Below are 27,957 nucleotides of genomic sequence, written 5' to 3'. Positions count from 1 at the left end.
CTTTTTTTGCCAATATTTTCGAAAGTCATCCCCTCTTTTTTTATTGCCTAACCTTAATTTAAACCTTCGCCACTTTGGCAATGGATGCAACGGCAAAGACACTTTTTTTTTCTTTTTTTTTTTTTTTCCACATTCTTTTCTCCTTTGCGGTATGGGTTCAAGCCTTCCTACCTACTCCCTTTCTTTTGCTCAACACACACTTTCAAACACCAGGGGCAATGCCGGGCACCAAGGCTAATATTTACAGATAAGAACTCTGACTGAACATTCGATTTTATAAGGTTGACACCCCAAGGACCAGTCATACTTGGCCTACTAACAGTGGTAGCATTTAACATGATGACTAACTGGGTTGTTTCTGTTCAGCAACAGCTTATTAACAACAGAAGATTATCTGATGTGTCTATTAGTGTTGGGATGATTAATTGGAATTGGGAATGGTAAACATCAGAATTGTTTGAGATATTAGTATCAGAAAAATCTGTGCCTATTTTCCAATACTAAAAACGATTCTTTTAATTTTTTTATGTTTAAAACTTAAATCTATTGTTAGTACTAATGATAAAATGAACATTTTTTTTTTTTTTTTTAAACTACCAATAAAACTGAAATCTACAGATTAACCCATCCTATGTTAAATTTTTTTTTTGTTTGTGAAAATATATGCACATATTGCATGTGTAATATTACAAGGGCTTCAGCTCACAGACTATTGTATTGATCGACTTGCTATACAAAAAAGTCAGGATTCCAATGAGAGCCACACAACTGGATTGTTTTCAAAAACATAACAGGTGAAATATCAGAAACATCACTACTGAGTGCAAGCATCCAATCTACATGCACTGCGATGCAAGTCTCTTTCGTGGAATAGGACCAGCACTTCTACAGCCAGATTCATCTGGCAAGTTAGTATGAAAAAATTTAGATAAACAAAACTTATTTTAAAGCATTTTTTTTAGTTCACTAAAAAAAGTACATTCAAATTTAAGTGAAAACAAAAAAATTAGGACTGCCATTTAGCTGCACAATCACTCAAAAAATCGAAAATTAACCAGAAACGCAGTTAAAAACCATCATCAATCATGCAACAATGTAATGTTCAACCAAACTGTATATTCTTATCTCTAGGAACAATTTTTTCCCCTACAGAAAAAATACATAACTTGGCAAACGCAGGCGCCACATATAAAAGCATTATATTCAGATTACTAACCACGATCTTATGTACCTTCTTTTTTTTTTTTTTTTTTTTACAAGGGAATCACCATTTATCAAGGCCCAGATGCCACTTAAGGATAAGGGTTAAAGAGTGTAAAGTGGTCAAAAGGACAATATCATAGTAATCATTAGAAGTGTAAATTTGGTAAATTGGATTACTTAAGGGGAACAGATTATCAAGAACTTGTTTACATTGGACTTGAAGACGGTCATATTGTAGTCAGCTGGAAAGCAGGTAAACGGAAGAGAGTTCCACAGATGTGCAGTTCTAAGAAAGAAGCTTTGTTCAGGGAATCTACGTTTTAGGTTTATGTTTTGCGCATATTTGCAGTCGTATTCATCTATTATAATTAAATCTTATATTAATTCTTAGGAGCGTCACAATTCAAACTACGTCTTAGTCACCAGAGGTAGCACAAGTTATTCTCCCTAATTATTTCCTTCTCTCACTCTCCCGTTCATAACCGAAAAATTTGCCACATTGGTTGCAAGTTTTACTACTTTGCCATCCATATGTGCTTCATCGATAAATGCATTGGACATTAGCTTTTTCGTTTGGAATTCGTAAAATAATGAACATTTTTGTTAAAACTCCAGCCAAGTCCATTGGCTATTCACTTGTGTTTCTTAGAATAAGTAAAAAGCAATTTACAGTATTTTTCGAATGGTTAAACACAAAACAAGATGACGTCAATCAAACAGCAATACAATACCAATTATCAGAATGTTTACCTTGAACAATACTCACAGAAATTCTTACAGGATGTTTACCAGATGTGGTATCGATTTGTCTTCAACTTTGTAATCCTCTTCTTCTCCGTCTTTTTCATCTTCTGCTATATAAAATTTAAACACAATTTCTTATGGGATGTTTAAGGGATACGCAATTGATTCATCTTCGATTTTGTAGGTTTGTTTTTCTTTTTTCATCTTCTTCAGTATCTTTCTTTGTCTTTTTCATCTTCATCAATGTCTTCGTCTTCATCGTCGTCTTCGTCTTCTTTGTCGTCTTCGTCTTCGTCTTCTTTGTCGTCTTCGTCTTCTTTGTCGTTTGTCGTCTTCGTCTTCTTTGTCTTCATCTTCTTTGTTTTCTTCTTCGTCTTCTTTGCTGCCTTGTTTTCATTTTCTTCACTGTCTTCTTTTGTCTTTTTCTGTCCTTCCACTGCTAAGATTCAGTCATTCCTCACCGCCTGTACATAAACAAAGATGCTCTTTAACGCCTGGCAAACCTTTAATGAAAAAGATGAAGAATAGAGTAACTATAACTCTATTTTCACTGAAAATTAAATTAATTTTGAAAATAAATTACATATGATTAATGTTAAAACCATTTATCTTTTCTTAAATGTTGGTCACCACTCCATATGCAAGACAATGTTACATACAAGTTTTTCATTAGATATTTTGGTGCAAGTCCAGAATTAAACCTAATTAAGAAAACAAATTACAGAAAAATCTTTATGATGTATATACTTGTCAGGGAGCAGAAATGTCATATTCCAAAAATCACCTCGTGCTACCAGATCAGGTTTTCTGAAGATATTGGCTTCCTGAGATGAAATGCACCTAACTTTGATCCTTTTTGTTTTTCTACTTCCTTTTTCAAAACTTAATTATGTTCTACAAAACCAAAAACAGCAATCCACCTTTACCCACCTTTTTCTTCTTCCCCTTTCCCCTTTCTCTTTCTATCTCCCTCACTTCCTGACTAGTTTCTTAACTTAAAATGTACCAAACATTAATATTGTAACCCTTTTCCCTCTCCCATTGCAAAACTCATTCATGTTCTGCAGGGCAGGGAACAAAAACGATAAACCCACTATAAAACAACCAAACCAAACCAAGCACTATAAACTAGCAATTGAAGATACAAAGAGCTTGAAGAATAAAAATTTTCTACAAAATAACTGGACGCAACATGAATACTATTTCCAAAATAACTGGATTCAGTATTAAATAACTCGAAAAGGGTTGATATGCCGTAAAACAACCAAACCAAACCAAAAATCACATAAACTGATAAAGTACTTTTTTTTTTCTTTTTTTTTTTTTTTACTAAGAAAATCAAATTTATAAGGAAACAAGAACGGTCTTGATCTGCCATGTCTTAAATAAAGGGATTCAATTTGGACTGCTGTGATTTTAAAAAATCACTCTTGTTATGGCTATCATATTATATTATATTTAAAAAAAATCGTTAAAAAAAAACTTCCTTGATCAATTTTCATGCCGTGATGGATGCATCCATCATAAAGGTTTTTCTGTATTTAAATTTTTTTAAATTGGGTTGCATTCTGTATAAGGACATTTTTTTTTTTTTTTTTTTTTTTTTTTAATAATTCCTTTTGAAAATATGAACATCATCATTTTATGAAATTCAGTAATTTGTACACCATTTATTTATCCTTTAAGCTATACTCATGAAACTTGGTATTCATATGTGAAATTATGTGCCATTTTTGATTATGCTGTCAAATTTTATGTATCTCTTAAAAATAATATAATTACAATATGTAAATTTCAAACTGGGACATCATATAAGTTGTGATGATCTATTAATGACCATATTAATTATTCAACTTCGTTGAAGATACCAGGAACACATTCACTGCAGGATCCGATCCCTCCAAAAATCTCTCCTTATCATGCACCTTCGTTGGTTCAGCCACACCCTTCAACAACACCCACGTGACTTCATCCATGTAGTAATGAGCCAACTCGATCACTAGGCTGAAAGAAACATTTGGCTCAAGATTCTGGGCCCTCACCTTTATGGGGTCTGTCGGTGGAACTGCAAATGGCTTGCATTCATAGCAGAAATTGCTTTGAATCTCCATGCCTGTCAGCCAGTGTTTAGGACGTGGTTAACTTGTTGGAAAGAGCCGGCCCAACTGATCCCGGATGAATGCCGCAACTATGACTAGGAACATTCTTTATTATGTCATAAGGGATAATGTTGTTCATTAAAATAGGGCATAGTTGATCTGTGATCAGAAGGTTCATGTGCCATATTTGATGACTAATGACCCAAAGTATCTTGGTTCATCAACTAAGGAACAGGAACTTGAAATATATTAAAGAAATATTTTTAAAAAAGGAAAAACGAAACTGAATTCTTAAAGACATGGAAAGTAAGCACAATTTTTTTTTTTTTTTTTTTTTTTAAGAAAATAAACATATTTATTTGATAAATAAAAAAAATAAAATAAAAAAAATGATACTGGTACAGCTTTTGAACCAGACAAAACCAGCTTTTGCCAATGCAGAAATACTTTTAACAGCTGGAAAAAATTGAATCAAAATGAACAGGTATCAAAGTTAAAATGCAATGACATTTTAACAAAAAAAAAAATGAAAGAAAAATACTTGTAGTACATTTATTTTTATGACATTCTACTTGCAAGTTTTTTTGGGGGTTTTTTTCCAAAATTTTACTTTTTAGCTCAATTATTTTTATGACATTATGGATGTACTTGCAATTTCTTTGTTTTTTTTTTTTTCAAATTTTTTTTTTTTTTTTCTGTTCCTGCTAGTTTTTAAGATGGCAGCCATTTGAAAATAATTTAGAGCAAAAGAAATTATTTTTCTGGAAGGAATTGCATTTTATTGTTCTTAATATACTGCAACAATCCACCGAAAAATTAACAAGCCAGAATCAAATATTGATTTTGTAGGAAGCAAGCTATTCATGACAAAGAAATGATAAAAAGACTGACTTTGCTTTATCTATTAGAAGATACACACACACATATCTACTATTATATAAAAGGAACTTTGTGTGTGAGTTTGTTCCCTTTTTAGTAATTTTGCACAAAGATACTTGATGTGTCTTGGAGTGTTCTTATGCAGGTTTTGTATCGGAATGCGTCCAATAAGTATTGAAAATCGATAATCGAAAAAATCTGATTCAAGAACAAAGTTCGATTTTGATCAAAGTTAACACTTATACAACCTAGCATCACAAGTGCATTTGAGAGATTTTATCACTGCACAAGTAAAAAGCCTATCAAATCAACTGTAGATTCTTTTGTTAGATAGAAAAGAATGTTTCTTTTTAGCACATTTGAACAATAATACTTGCCTTTTCTATGTTTAACTTTCAAGTGATTATGTAAAAATACTTTTAAAAAAATCAACAGTTGGTTCTTTGATAAGACCAGGGCATGTTAGAAATAAAATTTTCTTTTTAGAGCACAATTGAACCATGATATTTGACTTTTTTTTTATTTAAAGACAATCTTATAAAATCCACAGTAGATTCTCTACAGTGCAATGCAGACTACAGTGTATTGTAGACTGTCACTGTGGGGAGGCATGTGAAGCTTCCTCCTAGTACACTGCGGAGTGGGGAGGTCCCTAACTAGATAAGACAATCAATCAATTTGATTAAAATAAATTGGTGAGTTCACTGATTTCAATGAGAGTAAAGTATGGAAGGCTGGAACATTTGTTGATCCTTATTCAATCCTGGACAACGTCACGTCTCCCTTCTTAGAATATATATATTTATATGTATGTATGCATGTATGGAGACAGATTAGATAAGTGTATTCTGCAGTATTGTTTTTAATAATATATTTTAAAAATTTTTTTATTTTTTTTTTTTTTTCAGAAAAATGTTTTCTTGTGGGAAGTGGTTTTATCATTCGGTGAGGAAATAATTTTTTTTTTTTTTTTATATTAAATTTTTTTTTTCTAAAAAAAAAAAAAAAAAAAAAAAAATCCCTTAAGAACATTCTTAATTTTCCCATCACAGAAAAAAAACATTAAAACAAAATAACAAAAAAGAAGCAAATCATTCATTTTCCTCGCTGATCATAAAAACGAGAGAGAAAAAGGAGAGAGAAAGAGATATAAGTAATAAAGAAAAAAAAATTCCTTGCCTCCCCCTCACACACACACACACACCTTACTTCGATGACCATTAAAAATATAATAGATTGTTGAATTTCTGAAGATGGAGAAGCTACCAAATGATAAAATTTCCACTGATGTGTGCGGAAAGCCGCAGTTTCCGACAATGCCTAATAGCATGGTGCCACATCGTATGGCCCATATGGGAGATAAGCCTTTCCATACGGAGATCTATGGAAACCAGTTTATGCACAGCTATTATCTACCGAACCACGGTCTGATCCATACAAATCAAAAGCTGTTTCATCCGGACATTTATGGAAAGCCGTTTGCCTCAAACTGTTACCTTCCAGCACCACCCCATCCCACGGAGCGCATTCATGCTGTCATCGAAAAAACCCCAACTTCCGCTCCACCACCTCCTTCTCCTTCTCTCTCGAGTCCACCCCCCTTGAACAGCAATATATGTCAAAAACTACCGCCACCACCACCACCACAACAACAACAGCAGCAGCAACAGCAGCAATCCTTACCGCAACCTCCGCCAACGGTCTCTCAGCATTCAACGCCTCAACCAATTGTTGCGAATCTCATACCCAAGGCATCACCGTCTCCGACATGTGTCAAGTTATATCACTGTGATGTCTGTCCGAAGCAGTTCGTCCGCCGCAACACACTGGAAATGCACAAGCGGCTGCACACGGGTGAGAAGTTGTTCCACTGCGGCTACTGCGAGAAGCAGTTTGTCCACCGCGACAAGCTGCAGATCCACGAACGGATCCATACGGGAGAGCGTCCGTTTCACTGTGACTTCTGCCCGAAGCAATTCTCGCGCAAGGACAAGCTGAAGATCCACCGTAGCTCGCACACCGGCGAGCGTCCACACTGCTGCACGTACTGCGATAAGCGGTTTGTGCAGCGCGACAAGCTGAAGATCCACGAGCGGATCCACACGGGCGAGCGTCCCTACCATTGCGACTTCTGCCCAAAGCGGTTTTCGCGCGGCGACAAGCTGCAGCTGCACCGGCGAACGCACACTGGCGAAAAGCTCTTCTCATGCAGCTACTGTCCGAAGCAATTCGTGCAGCGGGACAAGTTGACGATCCACGAGCGGACACACACTGGCGAGCGCCCATTCCGCTGCGACATCTGCTCGAGGCAATTTGCCCGCACGGACAAGCTGCAGATCCATCGTCGGACGCATACTGGGGAGAAGCCGTTCTCCTGCAGTGCGTGTCCAAAGCAATTTTCGCAGCGTTATTATCTGAAAGTGCATATGCGAACGCATACAGGCGAAAAGCCGTTCCATTGCGATCACTGTCCGAAGCAATTTGCACGAAAGGATAAGCTGCAAATCCATCGACGTAGCCACACCGGGGAGAAACCCTACCACTGTGACGTTTGCAAGGAGCAGTTCATGAAGAGGGAGCAGTTGCAGGTGCATAAACGGGTGCATGTGCCGGTGCTGACAGATAAACCTATGGACTGTGAAATGTGCATTCAACAGCAACAGCAGCAGCAACAACAGCAGCAGCAACAACAACAGCAGCAACAACAGCAGCAGCAGCAACAACAGCATCAGCAGCAGCAGCAGCAACAACAACAGCAGCAACAGTCATCGTACTCTGAGCAAAGAGATCCGATACCGAATGCACCGAAACGGCCACCATCGTCAGCATCCCACACACCACCCGATGCCACTGTCAACTGCGACATCTGCACGAAGCAGTTTGCCACCGTCGACGATCTTCAGGCACACAAGAGGACGCACAAGGTAGTGCGCAATAATTTCTTGAAGCCCACGTCGTGCAAAAACATCAAGGAGTACACACCAATGAGCACGTTACTTTGGCAGACCATCTGTCCTAGTCCAGGTCTGCAGAATCAACAGTAACGAACACACACACAAATAAAGACATCCACCCTTTCTTGGATATCAAGAAGTGCTAATCCATTCGCCCAATTAATCTTGGATCATTTGAATAAAATGTATTTGTCAATCAAATTATGCAGTCCCAAAGAAGTGAGGGTGAGGAAAAACACCCACAAAAACAAATAGTGAATACCCTCCCTTTCTTCCGAGAAAAAAAAAAAAAAATTTTGTCTTTTAGTAACATAATGTTTTTTAATTGATAGGTAACTCATTTATGCATGCTGGGGTGGGGGTGATGAAAACCGACAGACTACGGGATTGCCTCTGTAAAAGTTCTGATCCAATCGAATCAACTGCGTTCACTTATACGTTAACACCATTGGAGAATTGTGTGGATCCTCCTACGCTATGTGTAAAATGACTGCTTGCGTTTGATAACTTGTTTATGATAACTATTGTGTTTTTGCATTAAATAACTTTAAAAGGATTGATGTGCTGTAAAAACCTTAACATTAGTGTTATAAGGTAGCCATCATTTGTCTTTTAAGTGTGATTCTTCTCTTCTCTCCCACCGCAACTAAATCTCATCCTGTGTGTACCTTGAAATGAATGTGCAAAGAGAGCCAAACCAAACGCTTGCACATAAAGAAGATTTTATATTGCAAAACACTGTCACCTTTTCGGTCAGAGATAAATACTTAGACATTCTATCACTGACTTTTCTCAAAATTTGTTTTTAGAATGTTTATCTCTGAGATATAAGTGAAGCGAGGATCAAACCCTGCCAACCATACCAAACAACCAAACGCATTTGGTGAATTATATCTACACTCAACTACAACAGCATATTACTGCTAAGTAATGCGTAACATATTGATTGACACATTTACACAGTTTTCTTGGTGTTGATTTTATAAAGCCAGATGTCTTAGGAAAGATTAAAAAATTAAAATCAAGAGAGAAAAATCATTTAATTAGAAAATAAATTTCCATAAATAGAAAAAGACACTCTTTTTCCAGAAACTGAAAAAGACGTTCTTTTTCCAGAAATAGAAAAAAAAAGACGTTCTTTTTCCAGAAATAGAAAAAGATGTTCTTTTTCCAGAAATAGAAAAAAAGACGTTCTTTTTCCAGAAATAGAAAAAAAAGACATTCTCTTTCCAGTAATAGAAAAGAGATGTTTTTTCCAGAAATAGAAAAAGGGTGTTCCTTTTCCAGAAATAGAAAAAGAACACTCCTTTTCCAGAAATAGAAAAAGAGTGTTCCTTTTCCAGAAATAGAATAAGGGTGTTCCTTTTCCAGAAATAGAAAAAGGACACTCCTTTTCCAGAAATAGAAAAAGGACGCTCCTTTTCCAGAACTAGAAAAAGGACGCTCCTTTTCCAGAAATAGAAAAAGGACGCTCCTTTTCCAGAAATAGAAAAAGGTCGCTCCTTTTCCAGAAATAGAAAAAGGACGCTTCTTTTCCAAAAATAGAAAAAGGACGCTCCTTTTCCAAAAATAGAAAAAGGACGCTCCTTTTCCAAAAATAGAAAAAGGACGCTCCTTTTCCAAAAATAGAAAAAGGACGCTCCTTTTCCAAAAATAGAAAAAGGACGCTCCTTTTCCAGAAATAGAAAAAGGACGCTCCTTTTCCAGAAATAGAAAAAGGACGCTCCTTTTCCAGAAATAGAAAAAGGACGCTCCTTTTCCAGAAATAGAAAAAGGACGCTCCTTTTCCAGAAATAGAAAAAGGACGCTCCTTTTCCAGAAATAGAAAAAGGACGCTCCTTTTCCAGAAATAGAAAAAGGACGCTCCTTTTCCAGAAATAGAAAAAGGACGCTCCTTTTCCAGAAATAGAAAAAGGACGCTCCTTTTCCAGAAATAGAAAAAGGACGCTCCTTTTCCAGAAATAGAAAAAGGACGCTCCTTTTCCAGAAATAGAAAAAGGACGCTCCTTTTCCAGAAATAGAAAAAGGACGCTCCTTTTCCAGAAATAGAAAAAGGACGCTCTTTTTCCAGAAATAGAAACAGGATGCTCTTTTTCCAGAAATAGAAAAAGGATGCTCTTTTTCCAGAAATAGAAAAAGGACGCTCTTTTTCCAGAAATAGAAAAAGGACGCTCTTTTTCCAGAAATAGAAAAAGGACGCTCTTTTTCCAGAAATAGAAAAAGGATGCTCTTTTTCCAGAAATAGAAACAGGACGCTCTTTTTCCAGAAATAGAAAAAGGACGCTCTTTTTCCAGAAATAGAAAAAGGACGCTCCTTTTCCAGAAATAGAAAAAGGACGCTCCTTTTCCAGAAATAGAAAAAGGACGCTCCTTTTCCAGAAACCAAAAATGTATTTTTTTCCAGAAATTTGAAAAAGTACATTTTCAATAAGTTGAAATTTCTAGAAAGAAATAGTTGTACAAAAAAATAAAGATAAAAATTGATTGAGCGAAAGGATTATTAAGAAAAATAGATATTGCCTGAAAGAAATTGTAAATTAAAAAAAAAAAAAAAAATTTTCTAAATTTTTAGAAGCAAAAAAAAAAAAAAAAATCTATGTTGACTTTGCACTTGATGAACTCAAGGGACAGCAACCAAATATTTGTATAACTGTGTGCTTTTTTTTACCCCTCCCTCCTCCACTTCCCCACACATGCATCTATTTATATATAAAGGGCAATATTCAAATCTTTTTTGTAATCATTTTAACTGAAATATTTGCAGTGCTCAGGACTTTAGAGACTGTGATGCACATAGCAATAATGGAAATGGTTTAGTTTAATGCTTTTCAATGTTTGAGTCGCTGCCTCGTTTATAACAAGCTGTGAACTGCCATCAGGAGGCATTGCAGTTTCTTCTGATAATGTTGCATAATTGGCCAAAAGTCACAAATCTTTGTGCTACGTCTTTGTTTGAGACTTCATAAGAAGGGGAGGCAATCACCACGTTACCCTTCCATGTTTTTCTTCTATACACATTGAAAGATGGAGGTTATTTTGAAGTTTTCCACCTGTAGGCATATATGAAGTCTAACCCACATAGAGGAGTGGAGACAATTCATTTCGGCATCAATAAAAATTAAATCTGGTGTGCCAAACCCACACAAAACTGCATTAGCACTTGTGCACATCCGAGCAGTAAAAAGTGTAACAATTCTATCTTTTCTGCTGAAGGAATTTATTATCAAGTTTGAAAATTAGTTGGATATATTAGGCCAAAAATATTTTGGCCGGAAGTCGTGAATTTTCAAAAAATTATATAGAAATTTAATAAATTACAGTATTTATTAATCCTTGGAAACTGCAAACAAGAAATTAAAATCAAGAATTATTTGAATTTTTTATGGATTAATTAAATATTGTGATTCGATTTTTATTTTCATCAATTTTTCTTGTTTCTTTAATTGCTCTACTGAATATTTTTATTTTGATAGATTCTAATTTTAAGATAACATTTTATCTTTATCTTTGTAATTTTATTCACGTATATATAAAAAATTTATTCACACACACACACACATATATATATGAGAAAAGAAATTAAAACGATAAGTTGAAATTTACAATTAAATTTATTGCTCGACTGAATACTCCTAAAAACAGTTAAAAAAAAAAACAATGTAAATTGTTTTTTTTTTTTTGAGTATTCAGTCGAACAATAAATTTGATTGTATTAATTTTTTTTTCTCTTATAATAAGCTCTACTCTATTATTTGGGTATTAAGCTTTTTTATTTGGTTGGGATTAAAATATCTATATACTAGCGGGGGTACCCGGCGTTGCCCGAGTGTTTGTTTCCGGGACGGGGGGGGGGGGGAGTTTTAAAAAATGTTATGATAGGTAAGTAGGAAGGATCAAACCCGGAGTCATGAGTAAAAGTAGGAAAATAAAGTGTGAAAAAAAACAAAAAAAAAACATCTGCAACATTATAAGTTCGGCCACCAAGGAAAGTCCATTCCAGTTGTTTAGGGAAAAAAAAAAAAAAAAAAACGACTACGGTAGGTCGGCGCGAACGTGAAAATATAATGTGAATTGTCCAGCACGCTAACCACTACGCCAAAGAGCACTGCAGCTTAGTTTAGTGATTTTAAATAACTTCACATGAAAGAACTACGAAGCCAAACCGGTGTTCTCTTCTCAACTGTTCCTTGTGAACGATCTCCAAACGGTGTTAAGTGGTGGCAGGGGGAGGAGGAATTTATTAGAGAGAAAATATTTTACCACTTCCATTGATCTTAACCAATTTTGGCCGTGACTTCTCAGCAGAAAAAGTATAGAAATCTAAGATTATCGAGGAATTTGAGAAATAATAAGCCTATAACACACCTCAGATATTGTTCTGCCGTTTGTGCATATTATATTTGCATGAAATATCTTGATTTTTAATCCTATTAATGTCAAAATCAGACGGGAAAAAATGAGTTCATTTTATTTATATAGAGATAAATACTTGGTGTTTATATTAGACTAGCGGGGATACCCAGCGTTGCCCGGGTGTTTGGAGGTGTGTATGTAGGAGAGGGTGACCCTGTTTTAATATTATAAAAAAAATAAAATTGGAAAAACCAAAACAAAGCAAAACAGCGAACAAACGTAAAAAAAAAAAGGTGTAAAAGAGGAAAAAAAAAAGTTTAGGTAGGAAGCTAGGCTCGAACCCGAAGCATCAAGGCTAAGGCGGAAATAAAAAAGCCTGACACGTTACCCCTACGCCAAAGAGACATACAATTGAGAACGGATAAAATTAAACCTTTAAAATCACTTGTAGGTGGTTTAAACTAACGTCAACATTTTCTAGGTCAAACATGACATTGTCGTAGTAGCAGGAGGAGAGAAAATGAAGGAACAATTTTTTCGGCATCCCTCCTTGTAGAAAAGGGTTCAGTTTAGGGTGAAGGAATTAATGTTTTTGGTCAATTTTTTTATATTTGTCGGGCGAAGGTTGGAGCTTTAAAATGACACCTATCTGGCAAAAATCTGTGGCCTGTGTCGAAAGTTTTTGCAAAACATACAAACACGCATACATACATACACACATTTTCGCTTTTATATATATAGATTGAAGTTTACCATTAATTATATCAGGTAAACATTTTATCTCCTTTGATTTTACTAATATATATATAATATATATATATATATATATATATATATATATATATATATACTATTGTATAAAAGGAACTTTGAGTGAGTTGATTCCCTATGGACTCCAAAACAGCTGGACCGATTTTAAAAAAAAATTTGCACAAATGTACTTGATGTGTCTGGGAGTGTTCTTATGTAGGTTTTTGTATCCGAATGCCTCCAATAATTATTGATAATCGAATAAACAACCTAACATCACAATTGTATTTGAGAAGTATTATCACGACACAAGCAGAAATAAAATCAACCGTAGATTCTTTTATAAGACAGGGGTACATTAGAAGTAAATGTTTATTTTAAGAGCATATATGAACGATAATACTTGACTTTTGTACGTTTAACTTTAATTCAAGTGAGTATGCAAAAATAATTTCATAAACTCAAAGATAGATTCTTTGATATGATGGGTGCATTCAAATCGAATGTTTCTGTTTAGAGCACAATTAGACCATGATACTTCATTTACGGATAATTTTCTAAAATTAACAGATTCTCTACAGTGCAATGCAGACTATGTATTATGGACCGTCACTGTGGTGAGGCATGTGAACTTTCTTTTCAGTACGCTGTGAGGTGGGAGGGATCCTTAACTAAAGCAGGCAATCCATCGATTTGATTGAAAAATGGTTGATTTCACCGCTGTCAATGACAATAAAAATATGGGAGAGTGGGACATTTGTTGATCCTCATTCAATCCCAGGCAATGCCAGGTCTCCCTTCTAGTAAATTATATTATATGGTTTATGTGTCTCCCATTTTGAATTCAGTTCAACATATTTGTATTGGCTGTCAATCTGGTTCAGTTCAGCCGACTTCCTTCCAACCAACCAAGTACAGTGTCTATGACTATTGCAGTCCACGGCTGCTGGATCACATGATATGATTAGTCAATCCTGATTCCCTAGTCGGTTGTGGGCGTGGTAGTGCTGCCGAGTTGTCTGCGATTGTTTCTACCCAGATAGATCTTCCAAGTTACCATAAGCAAGTTAGCATCAATCAAGTAGAGATGGGAAGAGAAGGATGTCGTGGATTAGCTCCTCCAGACTTTATGCCGAAATGATCTTAGACAACATTGAAGAACGGATAGCAAAAGTCAGAGATTCAGTTCTCAATGAATATCTTGAGTTAGTATCATATCAACACCATGGCTGTGTAGAATGCAGCAAAAGCAGTTGGCATCGCAAACTTTGGATCTATGTTCTCATTTGCTACATTTAGCAACAATAGAGAAGCATCGCCTGCACTATAGCTTGATAGATATGTTCCTTGTTAGTGATTGACATTTTCCGTTGACACCATAACACCGAACAAAGCGGACCTTGTACTTTGAATACAGCATTCGACCTCAGTTGCTCATTGTCTAGAGGGTACGATAGTTGAAGCAAGGTCAACGAATGAGTTAATTGCTCTGATATGTTATTGTTACCCATAAATAGGTGCTAAATGATCCGCAGTTATTGTCCATGTAAAATCTTGCCTTGTGCCCTTTTCTCTTCTCTGCAATATCTTTTCAACAGAAAAGACATTGCGAGCCTGTCTCTGCTTTATCATTATTTTCATGGCAGATGCTCATCTGAGCTTCAATCCATGGTCCCACCAGACTTTCATAAAAAAGAAACACTCGTCTAGCTACAACCACTATCAACAATTTTCCTCCCACTCTCTATCTGTGCCTACATCTAAATACAGATTCCATGAACAAAGTTTCTTTCTTAGAACTATCCGTCTGTGGAATTCTGTTTGACTAGCCTGCTTTATGGCTAACTACAAGATGGCTGTCTTCAAGACCATTGTAAACAAGGTCTTGTTGAGCTGCCCCCTTAAATAATCAACCTATGCCCAATTTCTACCCCTAACGATTATTGCGCTGTTGTCCTGATGACCATTGCACATTCATTAACACTTATCCTCGAATGGCTCTTAGGCCTTGATAAGTGTTGATTCACTTGTAAAAATAAAAAAAAATTTGAATATTGCCTTTACGTGTAACTGTTTTCACTTAATACAATATTGTTAGAATAACATGTCAGATTTTTGAGTTTTTGAAATTAGGTTTTATATTTTTCTGATTTTGAAATATTCCCTTTATACAATTTTTAATTTAAAAATTAAAAATTTTATTTTATTTATTTTTATTTATTTATTTAATAACTTTTATTTGTTTGCTCTTTTTTTTTTTTGTAAGCCTTCCCACTCCAACCCCCTTGTCTTCTCCGGTTTAGGGTTTGAATGTTTCACCAATGGCTATACTGATTTAAATCCGTGTGATGATGGTTAACAAACCATATTGCTACATAGCGTGTTTTTATCTTAAACTAGTTGCGATACCCGTTTGGAGGCGGGTTTATAATAAAGTGAACGTATTATTACTGAAATAAAGCCTAATTTAATACGTAGAGTTGTGAAAATTAGGCCGTATCTTATGCCATATATGTGAAATTGTATTTCAATTATGAATGCCAACAGTTAATTTTGGGGATAAACTACATATTTGTATAATAAAAAATATTTTACAGTGATTTATTTTAAAGTTTGCCACCTAAAAAAAAAAAAAAAAAAAAAAAAAATATTCTTTACAAGAAATCAGACTCCAAAATACGTCCAATAAATCGTAAACAGTTTAAAATTATTTTTAAAAAATAAATAAATAAAATAAGGAATCCAGTCCTCAGGTTTAATTTTATAAACTTCAACTTTGATTAAAGACTTTTACAAAGTGGAATTTGCTTCCATGTTTAAAACTGATACTGCTTTCTGTTATTAAAATTCTGATCTCCCTCAACGACTCCTATAGATTATTGGCAAAGGTTGTTTTCTTGAATTTAAAAATAAGTAAAATAACAATTACAAAAGAATTCATCACTTATCAAGTCTGAAAACCACTCAAGGATAAATCTTAATGAGATAGCTTAACAGTTGAATGATGTTTAATACAATGATAGGATTGAAAATCTCTACATACCTTGCATTCAAAATAACATCAGACTTAAGAGAACAGCAATTCTTCCCCCTTTGTCATAAACATTGCTCATAGAATGTAAAGATTAAAAGACAAAATAATGAGTGGTGGGGAGAGTTACAAGCTTAGCAAAAGTAAAGTGACGGTCCAGTTTCTACTTGTCACGCCAGAAATGCCCAGTGTTGAAAAAAATGATCATTACGTGTCAGCTAAGGTTGACGGGACATGTCATACGTCTAGAAAGCAGCAGACTATCGAAAGCTGTTTCCTACGGAGAGCTGACAAAAGGTTCAAGGAAAACTGGAGCATCATGACTATGCTACAAAGACGTGTTCAAGAGACGTCTGAAGAACATCAATGAGTAGGATAACCGGAGAGAAAAGGACGAAAATCGTGTCTTGGGAGAAGGTGGTGGCTGGTGCAGCAGACTGCGTTAGGAAAAGAAATATACAGTTGTGGACGGACAAGAGATTGCGCAAGCTGGAGTCAGTAACTCCTCCCACTCTGGCCTAGATCAAAGTGTAGTATCTGTTCTTCAGTTGCTGCACTTCAATCCCTTGTTCTCTCTCGGTGGAGGAGAAATCCTTCACAACTGAGACAATTTAAAATTTTTGTTCTTTTTCTCCACGTTAAAAAAAAAACAAAACAAAAAACGACCCTGGTGTCTAACTCTGTCCCATGGGAAGGCATTGTAAATAGGGACTCCACTCACTGAGGCGGCCTGCATGTATGTTAGTTGTAGTAAGACTTTAAAGAAACCAATTTGGTTCGCCTCCTGATCTACTTACGCTCCATGATAAGATTGAAGTATTTAGAAACAGACACCGAAGCTACATTACAATAAGTACGGCCAAGTTTATTAACGAATATTGAGATTCTATTCAAATTAATGTAAAAAAAAAAAAAAAAAAAAACTTGTTTGAAATTTTGTTGTAACCGATTTAAATATAAAAGGACAACAAAGATTAAAATAAGTGTTGTCACATGTATGGTGGTGCTGATAGCTTTTTAATTCAGTAAGTCGTCCACGAATTTGATTTAATGGGTTTTCAGAAAATTTTATGGGTTCTGCATCCATCCACTTAAATGTTAACTTTTATCCTACTCCCCATTCTGTTTTTTTTTTTGTTTTTTCCCCTTTAATATATTGAAATGTATTCCATCAATAGTTGAGTTGACTGCCTTTATAGTTAGCTAGAAATGAATGAAAAAAATGAAAAGAAAAAAGAAATGGTAAATTAACTTGTAAAAATTTCCTATCTAAAAAAAAAAAGCTACTTTCATCAATTAGCAGAAAAACCTAACACAATAACGGATTTGTCGTGTGCGTTTCAGTTTATTGTTTTCTTTTGGGGAGGGGGGATATAATGTGTGTCTCTGGATGCACGAATAAGATTTTATGCCATCTTTTAAAATTTTTACATGTCTATGTATTTCAGTCAGTCTTTGTGGTGACATTCAAACAACCATTTTAATTGATTATTATTTTGTTTTAACCACTTATTTTTTATTTACTTCTGCCACCGTCGTCACATAAAAACAAAACATACACCATTTACGATATATATATATATATATATATATATATATATATATATATATATATATAATTTTTTTTCTTGACCCAAACTTGATTTATTTGAGATACACCTTTCTACAAAAAATTTTCTCATATGTATATATATTTTCTGAAAATACCATTTTAATAAGAAACAATCAAAAAAAAAAAAAAAAAAATCCTGGGGTCAAAAACGAAAATATTCTTGTATAACTCGAATGGTTTCATATATTTTGAGAGACAACGTAGAATGAATAGCATGCAGTAAAATAGTTTGGATTGTGACAAAAAGAAACTGGTTTTGAAAAAAGTTTTATAAAACAAAAGAAATTGTTTCTTAAAACAAAAATGGCTTCATTTCAGTACAAATTGACCGTAAAACATTTTTTTAAAACCGATGATTATTTTTAACGATTTTTGTTTTCTGCTGTAAAACTTATATTAGAGTGTTGATGTTGAAGAATTTTAAGAAATGTGTATCGCAAATATAGAATCTAGAAGGGGAAGTAGTTTGGGGTTTTCTTTTTATCAATCATTTAAAAAATGATCTGATTTTAAATATATATATATCTTTTTTGTAAAATTTTTAACTTAATTTTTTTTTCTTCTTCATGCTGGAGATTCTCAAACTGTTTTCCATTTGTCAAAAGATTTTTACATTTTATTTTTCTTCTTGTAAAAGAAATCACATTTTTCGCTCGAAAATGAAATACTATTTGCCAATAATTGGCAAATATTTTCTAAATAGAAAAGTTGTTAGAGTTTTGAGTTACTGGAGACTAGGTCATAGAATCATGATAAAAAAAAAAAAAAAATTAAACAAATAAGAATCATTATATTTTTGAAGCGTTTAAAATATAAAAATTGATAAACTTGATTTTATTAGTAACTTAACACACGTGACCTGTTGGGTCAGTATTTTTTTTTTTAACTATATTAAATCTATAATTTCATGAAATAATTTTCAACAAAGTCAATGGATTTCAGAATACATTGGGATGCCATATTAGACCCTTTCTTCTTCTTCCTGTAATAAGTTAATAAGTCTTGTGGCATAATAAAGTGTTGTCAACGACAGACCATGAAGAATTCTTATTCAGAAAACAGCAGAACAAAACTAAGAAATCTGCCAGCATACTCTCCCAACTGCACGAAGAATCTGATTCTTTTCTCTGTCCGCATTAAAGCCGCCTGGTTTTCCTCTACCCCCATTCTCATCATGTCTTGGGGTTTTAAAAAGGGTCATGTCGTTCATACAGGCAAGTTACAGATAACTCTGAGCATGCACATTTCACCTCTGGCAAATGGCCCCTCGACTTGGACCTGCTTAATCTCTATTAGCACGTTTCATTCCCTTTCTCCTTCTCTTCCTTTTTCTTTCTCTCCCTTTCCCCTTTTTCTCCTCTCTCTCTCAATTATTTGCATCATTCCATCTATCTCACTACTTCTCTCCTCATTTAACCCTTACTTGCGTTATAGTATTGATGCTAATAAGTGTTAAAGCCATGGATTTTCAATGTAGGCTCATCTCCTCAGAGGAAAAGTCATTAGCAAAATATTATTTCTGGTTTGATATAATTTTGCGATTTAGCACATAGATAGAAAATATATTTTAAAGATTAAACCCCTTTAAGGAACATAGAGAAAGAAAAGAAAAATGGTTGAAACAAAAAAAGGATATAAGACTTTGGTATCCAAATAGAATTAAATATATTTACATATATCTTATTATAAATTTTCCTAATGTGTGTGTGTGTGTGTGATGTAGTTTATCTCGGCCTACAGGCAATCCACCCAGGCAAGTAAGGTACCGAAATGAAGCTTATGACCCAGCAGATGTTTTAGTGATATTTATATCCATGTTTGGTGTATGGAAATGCAAAAAATAACGATTTACTAAACGTTTTATTAACTAGATATTTTCCGGGTATATATATATATATATAATAGTATTATTTATAGTTTGTATATTAGTCAAATAATAACTGGATTGAGTGTACATTTTTGTCATTGAAGAAGTGATATTCCCCCATTGGAAAGCCATGAATTTAACAGCTGTGCTGATTTTAAATCTTCAAAACAGCAACATGGTAAACAACTGCTGATCCTCATTTAAGTTAAGGTTTTTTTGTTTTTTTTCATTGTTATATAGTTGAATTCCAATTGTGAATTTTCTAACGATAGATTGACTTATGCAAGTGCTAAGTCTCCTACAGCTTTTTACCCTCAATCCGTTGCCATATTCATTTTCAATGTCGTCATTTCTATCATAATTTTTAAAACCAGCCTTGATGAAATGTTAGATACCAAAAGCTTTTAGTGTTTCTTCAGAACTAATAGAAAGAGAAAAGGAAGTCCATACAAATTGTTTGATTGTAAACTGAAATCCATTTGATTTTAAAAGCTGATCAGGGTTTTTTTTTTTTTTCTTTTATTTTGCTACCATTTTTTTTTTTTTTAATAGTTTTACATTTTTTATATATATATATATATATATATATATATATATATAAATTAAAAATTATATATACCGTATATTTCGGCGTATAAGGTGACCGTCAGATAAGACGAGGTACAAAATTCGGGCAAATTTTAATAAATTTATCATATATATCGTTTGTATAAGACGATTGCTAAATCATGAAACCCTGTTTGTTTAGCCTAGGCTAGAGATTGCAACAGCCTTCTTATCTTATGAAGCATTGGTTTTTAAAGATGATTTTTTTTTTTAACTTTAAGGGTTATCTTATATGCCGAAATATACGGTGTGTGTGTGTAATATATATATATATATATATATATATTATTTTATTTTATTATTTTCAAATCATGTTCTAAATAAATAGTACACACAAAGGTATCTAAGTGTAAGCCTTACCATTATTTGCTCCCCCTCTCTTATTGAAACTAATATATCTAATTTAGTAACTGTCCTTTCTTCTCTCCATTTCTCCCCTCTGAAACACAGAGAGTGGGAAATCAATTTCCTTTCTCTTTCTTTTTTTTCTTCTCCTGTCTTTTTTTTTTTTTTTTTTATCTCAATAATTTTTCCAGAATGATAAATTCACCACTACAGGAATATTTGTCAATAATACCTTAGTTGACCTTTGCAATCCTCTCCCTTTTTTTTTTTTTTTTTTTTTTTTTTTAACCAGCTGGTCTTTTTAGGCTAGTATTTGTGAGAATCCACCAGCAAGGTCTATTAACTTCACTTGGCATCCATAATATTGCCACATAAGTTGTTTACAGCTGTTTATGGATGCTGTTTATTTTTCTTTTTTTTTTAATAAAGTATTTTTTTTTTTCTTTCATGATTATCAAACAAACAAACAAAACCTTTTTTTAAAAACCCAAAATAAGATTTACAGTAATAACAATCCAAATTATTAATTTTATATGTCAATATACGTTAATTAATCATTCGGGTATGTCAATATTATTGCCAGCTGTACTGAATTGAAGCCATTTTTATTTAGACCTCAGGATTTTTTTTTTTTTTTATCAAATATACTTTTGTTTGTTTGATAATTTGTGAAAAAAATAAATGTTTTTTATTCATAAAAAAAAATTGTTTTAAGTATAAAATCAGGTAAAAAAAATAATTAGTTTTTAAATCTGAATAAATTTTTCAATAAAAACGTTTTTCACTTTATAAAGAAAAAAAAACAAACTCTTTTTCAAAGTGTGGTATTTCATACGGCCCACAACTTAAAGCTATTGAGGATCTCCTGTTCATGCAAAGAATTGTTTCAAAAACAAAAAATTTTAAATTAAAAAAAAAAACAGATAATAATTAAAAAAATACAATATTTGTGATTTGTGTTTGTGCATGGGATATTTAAAACCAATAAAAACTATTGATTTTTAAAACCAATAAAAACTATTGATTTCTATCCGACTGAAATGATTCTTGTTATTTTCTTGACTCTCTTGTATTTAATGATGAGACAAGTAAAGCTCACAGGAAATAAATTCAAAAAGAAATAAGATTCTTCAGAGCCACCATTCATTGTTGCTGTTTTGTTTGGCTGTACTTAGAATTGTTCACGGACAAACCTGTTCAACAGGATTTAAAGTTTAAATCAGCCAAATCTGAGAACACGAGAAAGACAAACTGAAACCAGGTGAGGACTCGTGTCATCAAAAAAGGTTTTTTGCTAAATTGTGCAAGCAGAGTCAATCACACTAGAAAAAAACAAGTGTCTCTCATTGTCTCCCTTTTGTTCTACTGTATGTAAACCTCAAACAAAAAAAATATTGGTTTAATTGTATTTATTTCAAGCATGGTTGATTTTTATTAAGCTAGAAAGAGGTTGCTGCTAATGCTTCTGACTTTGGTTTCTCCAAGAGTTAAGCGTCCACCCACGATCAGTGTGATGATTGAAGATGAAGAATTCAAGGTATGATATCTTGGATCAATACCAGCCACATCTATTACTCAACAGGAATAAGTTCTTATTCATTTTAAGTTCATTTATGTTTTAATAATTTTTAATATTAAACATGTTCATTATTTTAAATAGGAGCAAACGCAATTGAAAGCATCATTTTGTAAGGTTAAAATGAAAACGTTAAAAACAGTTCTGATGTAAATTTTTCAAAGAAATTTTAATTTAATGAAAAATAAAAACTTTCGAGACTTTCTGTGGAATTCCACCCTAATCATAAAAGACTTTGTAATGTTTTTTTTTTTTTTTTTTTTCATTTGGGTAGTGATGGGACGATTCCAGTATTTTTCCTGATTTTCATACAATTACTGATTCCAATTCTTTATAAATCTTTAAATTTTTAACAACAGAGTTATTATTTATTTCCGATTACCATAAAAACATGTTAAGTATGCAGATATTTTCTCAAGCATAAAAATACGCTTGTGGAAGGTAATCTATAGATTTTAGTTTTGCTGGTAGTTTAAAATCAATAAATGATTATTACCAGAATAGGAAAATTTTACTTTAAACAAAATCAAATAAAAATTACAATTAAAAGAATCGTTTTATGCATTGGAAAGTATGCAAAAAAAATTTTCTGATTCCGATACCCCCTAAAAGTACCAATTTTTTTCAATTCCGATTAGTCGTCCCAACACTAGTAAGTATTAACCATACTATTGCTTTCACCTTTGATAAATGTGGCACTAATTTGATCGATAAAAGAGAACACATCTTGGCATCCCTTCTTTAGAAGTTATCCTGAAGCGTGGAAGATTGAAATGGTTTGGGTATGTGAAGAGAATGGAAGACAATGTTTGGCAACATAGAATGTTGTCCTTTGATGTTCGAGGCAAATACCACAGCTGGCCAAAGAAGTGATCGCTGGGCAACATCAAGGCTAACCTCCACACTCTAAAGATCATAAAGCATCTTGTCAATGATCGTAACGCCTGGAGAGCATCCACAATATCAACGATGACACAAGAAGGCTTCCAGCCCCAGCATGTGGGAACAGATATCAAACTCTGCAATAGTAGTAGTAGTTAATCTTATCTCTCATATTAAAAGCTGATGCAACTATTTTATTTTACATTTAAATCTCCAAGTCTGATGTAAACAAATTTTTGTTGAACAGTCTCCTTAAATAATCAAATTCTATCCAACTTACACCATTAAAGATGACTACATATCACCTTCGGGCCATGCAAGGATAAGGAATCAATGAATTAATGAGTTGTCTTCTCTTTTAAAAAAAAAAAAAAAATCTTCTTACGGTTGTCTGGTGAGGTGAGGTTTGATGTGACATAACATGTGAACGGACAAATAGGAAGTGAGAAAAATGTGAGTCACATGAAGAGTGACATCATCGAATAAAACTTTCTCTAAATAAAACAACGCAAAGCAACGACATTAAATGTATTAAACATTTAGTGCCTATGTTTTTTTTACAAGGCGGTCACCACTTATCAAGGGCCCGATGACCACTCAGGGATAAGGGTTATTGTGTATACAGTAATCAATGAGATATTATTGTAGTTATCATTAGTATTGGAGATTTGATAGTATCTTACTTAAGAGGGTGGTTTGTCAGGAATTTGTTTATGTTGGACTTGAAGACATCTAAGTTGTACTCAGGTGGGAAACAGATTTAGGCACAGTAAAGAGTGGGGAAAATTATTGACAGTAGTTTCAGCCAGACGGGTGTTTCTTGTGAAAGATTGGTGAGGTGGGGGACGGGAGATTGGAGCTCAGACAAGCACCTGGCATGGAAATAACGATAAAAAAAAGACAGGCTTGCAATGTCTCTTCTGTGGGAGAGAGGTTGCAGGGGAGAGAAAAGGGCATCCCCCACTAAGCTACAAAGTCTATTTTGTACTCTTTCAAGGCAGGATATGCTGTTTTTAGCAGCTCCTGCCCAGATGTGGCAGCAGTACTCCATCCTTGGACGTACTTGGCTTTTATACAGATAGAGAATTGCATCAGTAGTGAGATATCTTCTGGAGTGGTAGAAGGATCCTACCATTTTCCCAGCATCCTTGGCAACAGACCTGATGTACGTGTTCCATTTCAGATCAGGAGTAAAGGTCAAACCCAGAAGCTTGTCAAAACATGGAGCCTCCCCAAGACAAGAGCCATCCATTTCAATTGATGCCAGATGGGGATCAGAGCGTTGATGATGTAAAGATAGAAGCTTGGTTTTAGATGCATTAAAAGTAACAAGCCACCTCTTCCCCCACTGTACCACGCGCTCAAGATCAGAGGAGAGAGAATTAGAGAGGACTTTGTCATTTACAGCCTTTGATGTGTTGCCATAGATACTCATGTCATCAGCATAGATGTCAATGAATGATTTAAGTATGTGTTTTGGGAGATCATTGATGTAGATCAGGAAGAGAGTTTGGCCCAGGATGGACCCCTGAGGGACTCCAGCATTAATACTGTGGGCCTCTGATTTCTGCCCATCAACCACTACTCTTATGAACCTATCGGAGAGAAATAATTTAATGATTGAGAAAACATTTCCAGTGATACCATAGCTGGAAATCTTGTGAAGTAGACCCTTATGCCATACCTTATCGAAGGCCTTCAATATATCAAGAGCAATTGCCCTGGAAAGGAAGCCTTTGTCAAGAGATTTGCTAATCCTATGTGAAATAACCGTTAGTACATCTGCTGTAGATCTTGCGGAGCGGAAACCATATTGCATGTCACAAAGAAGGTTGTTTCTGCTGAGGCGGTTGACTACTTCTTTATTTAATATTGATTCCAACAACTTACACAGGAGACTTAATTGGTCTGTACTGAGAGGGAAATGACTTTTCACCTGAATTCTTAAATAAAGAGCATACTGATGCGGTTTTCCAGGGTGTTGGAAAGCACTTCTCCTTAAGGCAACGCTTAAACAGTAAGTATGGGGGCAAGTTCTGATTGGAGCTTTTTCAGCACTTTAACTAGAATGCCGTCAGGGCCAGTTGCTTTACTGGAATCAAGGTTCTTGATTAGCTTGGCGACCTCATGCACAGATATTTGTATGTTGCATAGCGTGTTGTTTGTTATAGCAGGAAATACGGGGAGTTGATGGCCTTCGTCGCATAGGGTAGAATTAGCTGCAAAGTTCTTGACAAATAGTTTGGCCTTGTCTGATGCTGACGAGATGACTTCAGGTTCATTGATGATAGTTGGGATAGATTGCACGCTTCTGTTCAGGATCCTGTTTGCTATTTGCCAAAACTGGTGGGAACCAAGCTGCTGCTCAGCTACTCTGGATTTAACAGACTGAGCATATAGCTCTTGCATTTTTTATTACTCTTTTACAGTGGTTGCTAGCAGTCCTGAAAGCAGCTTTTGTCTCAGTACATCTAATACGTTGGTAGCTATGAAAAAAGTGATTTCTGTGCGCGATGGCAGCAGCACATTCTAGGGAGAACCATGACTGGTTGTTAGGTTTTTGTTAGAATTTTTTGGATGGTATGAATCGGTCTATGCCTACAATTAACCATTCGGTCAGGTCTGATACTATAGAGGACACATCCTTTTTAAAGATAGAATGCAGAAGTAGATCCGATATAAATGTACAGAAGCTATCCCAGTCAGCCATAGAGTATCGATATACAGTACATTGGAGAGAGGTACGTCTGAAGACTTATTACATTTCATTTTTATCTTAACTGCTACAATGGAGTGGTCAGAGGATCCCAGAGGAGATATAGAGGATAAACATAGCTCAGCGGAAGTTGTGAGGAAAAGGTCTAGAAGGCTTGCATACTGATCAGTAGTATCGGGCACACGGGTGGGTTCATGAACAATCTGAGTGAGGTCATAGGCAGTGGCGAAATCATTGCAGAACCTCACCTCGTCATCTGCCTTATTTGAGTGGGTCAGCCATTCCACATTATGGACATTGAAGTCACCGCAAATGTGAATGTTAGCCGAAGGATGAGCAGACAGTATGTGGTCAATTTTCTCAGATATGCTCTTAAAGATAGTAACCCCACGGTTGTGGGGGCGATAGAGGGCAAATATAAATGCAGTGGTGTAAGCTTGTGCAACCCGGAAGCACATATAAGGTAAATTAGGGTCTGGAGATATCCCTACCACATGGAAAGCCATCTTTAATGTAGGCACATATTCCATGCCCATGGCGATGTTGGGGGTCAGATTTAGATGTTAAGTTAGAGTATCCTTTAATTAGGAATTCGTCTAGAGAAGTGGTTGGCCCTATGCCAGTTTCACTTAGAAAGAATATGTCTGGTTTCATCTCCTGTGTTTCAACCTCTGGAAGATTGGAACGTAGACCCCTGATGTTGGAGAAGGAGACCTGGTAGTAGGGGTCTACGTTGGAGGATGGGGTTCTAGGTTTATTCATGTTTTTTTTTTGTTTTTGTTTTTGAGATTTGTCATGTTGAGGTTTTGGGATATGTGGAACAGGTCGATAGACTTGGTTGGAGCAGGACAGAGAGGGAAAGTAAGAGAGAAAAAGACAAGAATTTTTTTTTTTTTTTTACATGAAAAGACTGAAATTACTAAAAAATAATTTTCAATAATGGCAGGCATAGAAAAAACTTGATGATTTTCAAAATGTAGAAATTATAACTTTGTGTGCCTCAAATAGTTGGATATTTTTCCTTCTTTAAGACTGTCTTTCATCACATTTTTTACACTACTTTTTCAATAAAAATGTTATATCTTTGTCAAAACACAAGGTTAAGCGTTGAAATTTGCCATATAAGTGTATTTTATGCAAGGAATTAAAATATGCCTCTGAAAATCTGCAGAAATTTATATTTTTCAAGTAATCTGCAGTAAATGCACACAGATATGCTCTAATACCATAAAAAATTCTATATACCCATTAAAAACAAGGTAAATAACTCAAATTTGAATTGTAATATGTTTTACATACAAAAACTGAAATTTGATACTAGAACTGTCTTAAAATACATGACAATTTTCCAAATAATTTGCATAAATTATAGATTCTGCGCAATTCTGTTTCTATTACAAGATTTCTAAGAAAATAAAAAAGTTTAACTCATAATTATTGGAAGACTTTGAACATGTTTTGGCTTAGAATTTGAACATCAAACGGTTTTACTATTTATTTGTTAAATATTTCCTCTTAAGTCTGCAAAAAAAAAAAAATCTTTAATATTTCCCCAATGTCTGAAATTAAAAAAAATGTTTTTTATAAAGATTTTTAATAAAAAAAAACAAAAAACATGTCAGTCTGTCTAAATTAAAATCGATTGCGTCTTAGTTATTCTTATTTATTTATTTATTTTTTTTCAGGCTTAAAAAAATTGAGTTTATTTTTTGGTAAATATCTTTTGAGTATTTTTAGAATCTCCAATTGTCTGTCATTATAAGTTGCTTGAATGACGTACCTAGAGAAGCAGCAGGAGCAGTGGTTGTACCACGTCATGTATTTGTCATGCCTAAATCGGTCGCATGTGAATAGTAAAATCAGCATCTAATTATTTTCACATATTTAAACATAGTGAATGAGTGTTGGGATGAGAGTACTTTTAGTCTTTTGTTAAAATTTACAATTTTCGTTTTTCTTGACGCTCCATTCAATAAGTTCACTCCGTCAAACACTGAAATGAAGCACTAAATGTTTTGGTTTCCATCTAAGCTGATTGCACCCAAGTCATGTTTATTTTTATTTTTTATAACTTTTGCATATTGGATACAATAGAATAATCAATAGACGTTATTCCCTGTTTTAGCAACCTTCACTCAGGGGCCAGTTTTTCCAGGGGAGTTCAGAGCCTGCTGGGAGGTCTTCTTTCAGTGCCGGAAGAGCCTCGTTGTTGTCTTTGACTGATTCATTCCACCAATGCAGGCAGAAGGAGGCTGGTATCGTTTGTCCGAGGCTTGTGACAGTGGCAAAGCTCTTGTAGGACCGTAGTCACTGTAGCATCTCTTGGTGTTCAAATATGGG

The 27,957-nt window shown here is 34.4% G+C and overlaps 1 protein-coding gene across 1 annotated transcript in view; it reads left to right on the top strand.

Annotated features, from left to right (window-relative positions):
* The window catches only part of LOC145242872 (uncharacterized), an 81,172-nt gene that overhangs the window by 9,083 nt on the left and 44,132 nt on the right, over positions 1-27,957 (top strand). Inside the window, exons 2-3 of the mRNA XM_080105985.1 lie at positions 5,834-7,966; positions 13,831-13,894. Coding sequence (XP_079962111.1) covers positions 6,179-7,966; positions 13,831-13,894 — 1,852 coding nt within the window. The 5' untranslated portion in view covers positions 5,834-6,178. The remainder of the gene's footprint in view (positions 1-5,833; positions 7,967-13,830; positions 13,895-27,957) is intronic.

Source organism: Euprymna scolopes, chromosome 21, assembly GCF_053919585.1.
Source record: "Euprymna scolopes isolate OS-2025 chromosome 21, ASM5391958v1, whole genome shotgun sequence".
NCBI classification, from domain to species: Eukaryota; Metazoa; Mollusca; class Cephalopoda; order Sepiida; family Sepiolidae; genus Euprymna; species Euprymna scolopes.
The sequence above is the reverse complement of the archived record's forward strand: the minus strand, read 5'-3'. Positions and strand labels throughout refer to the sequence as shown.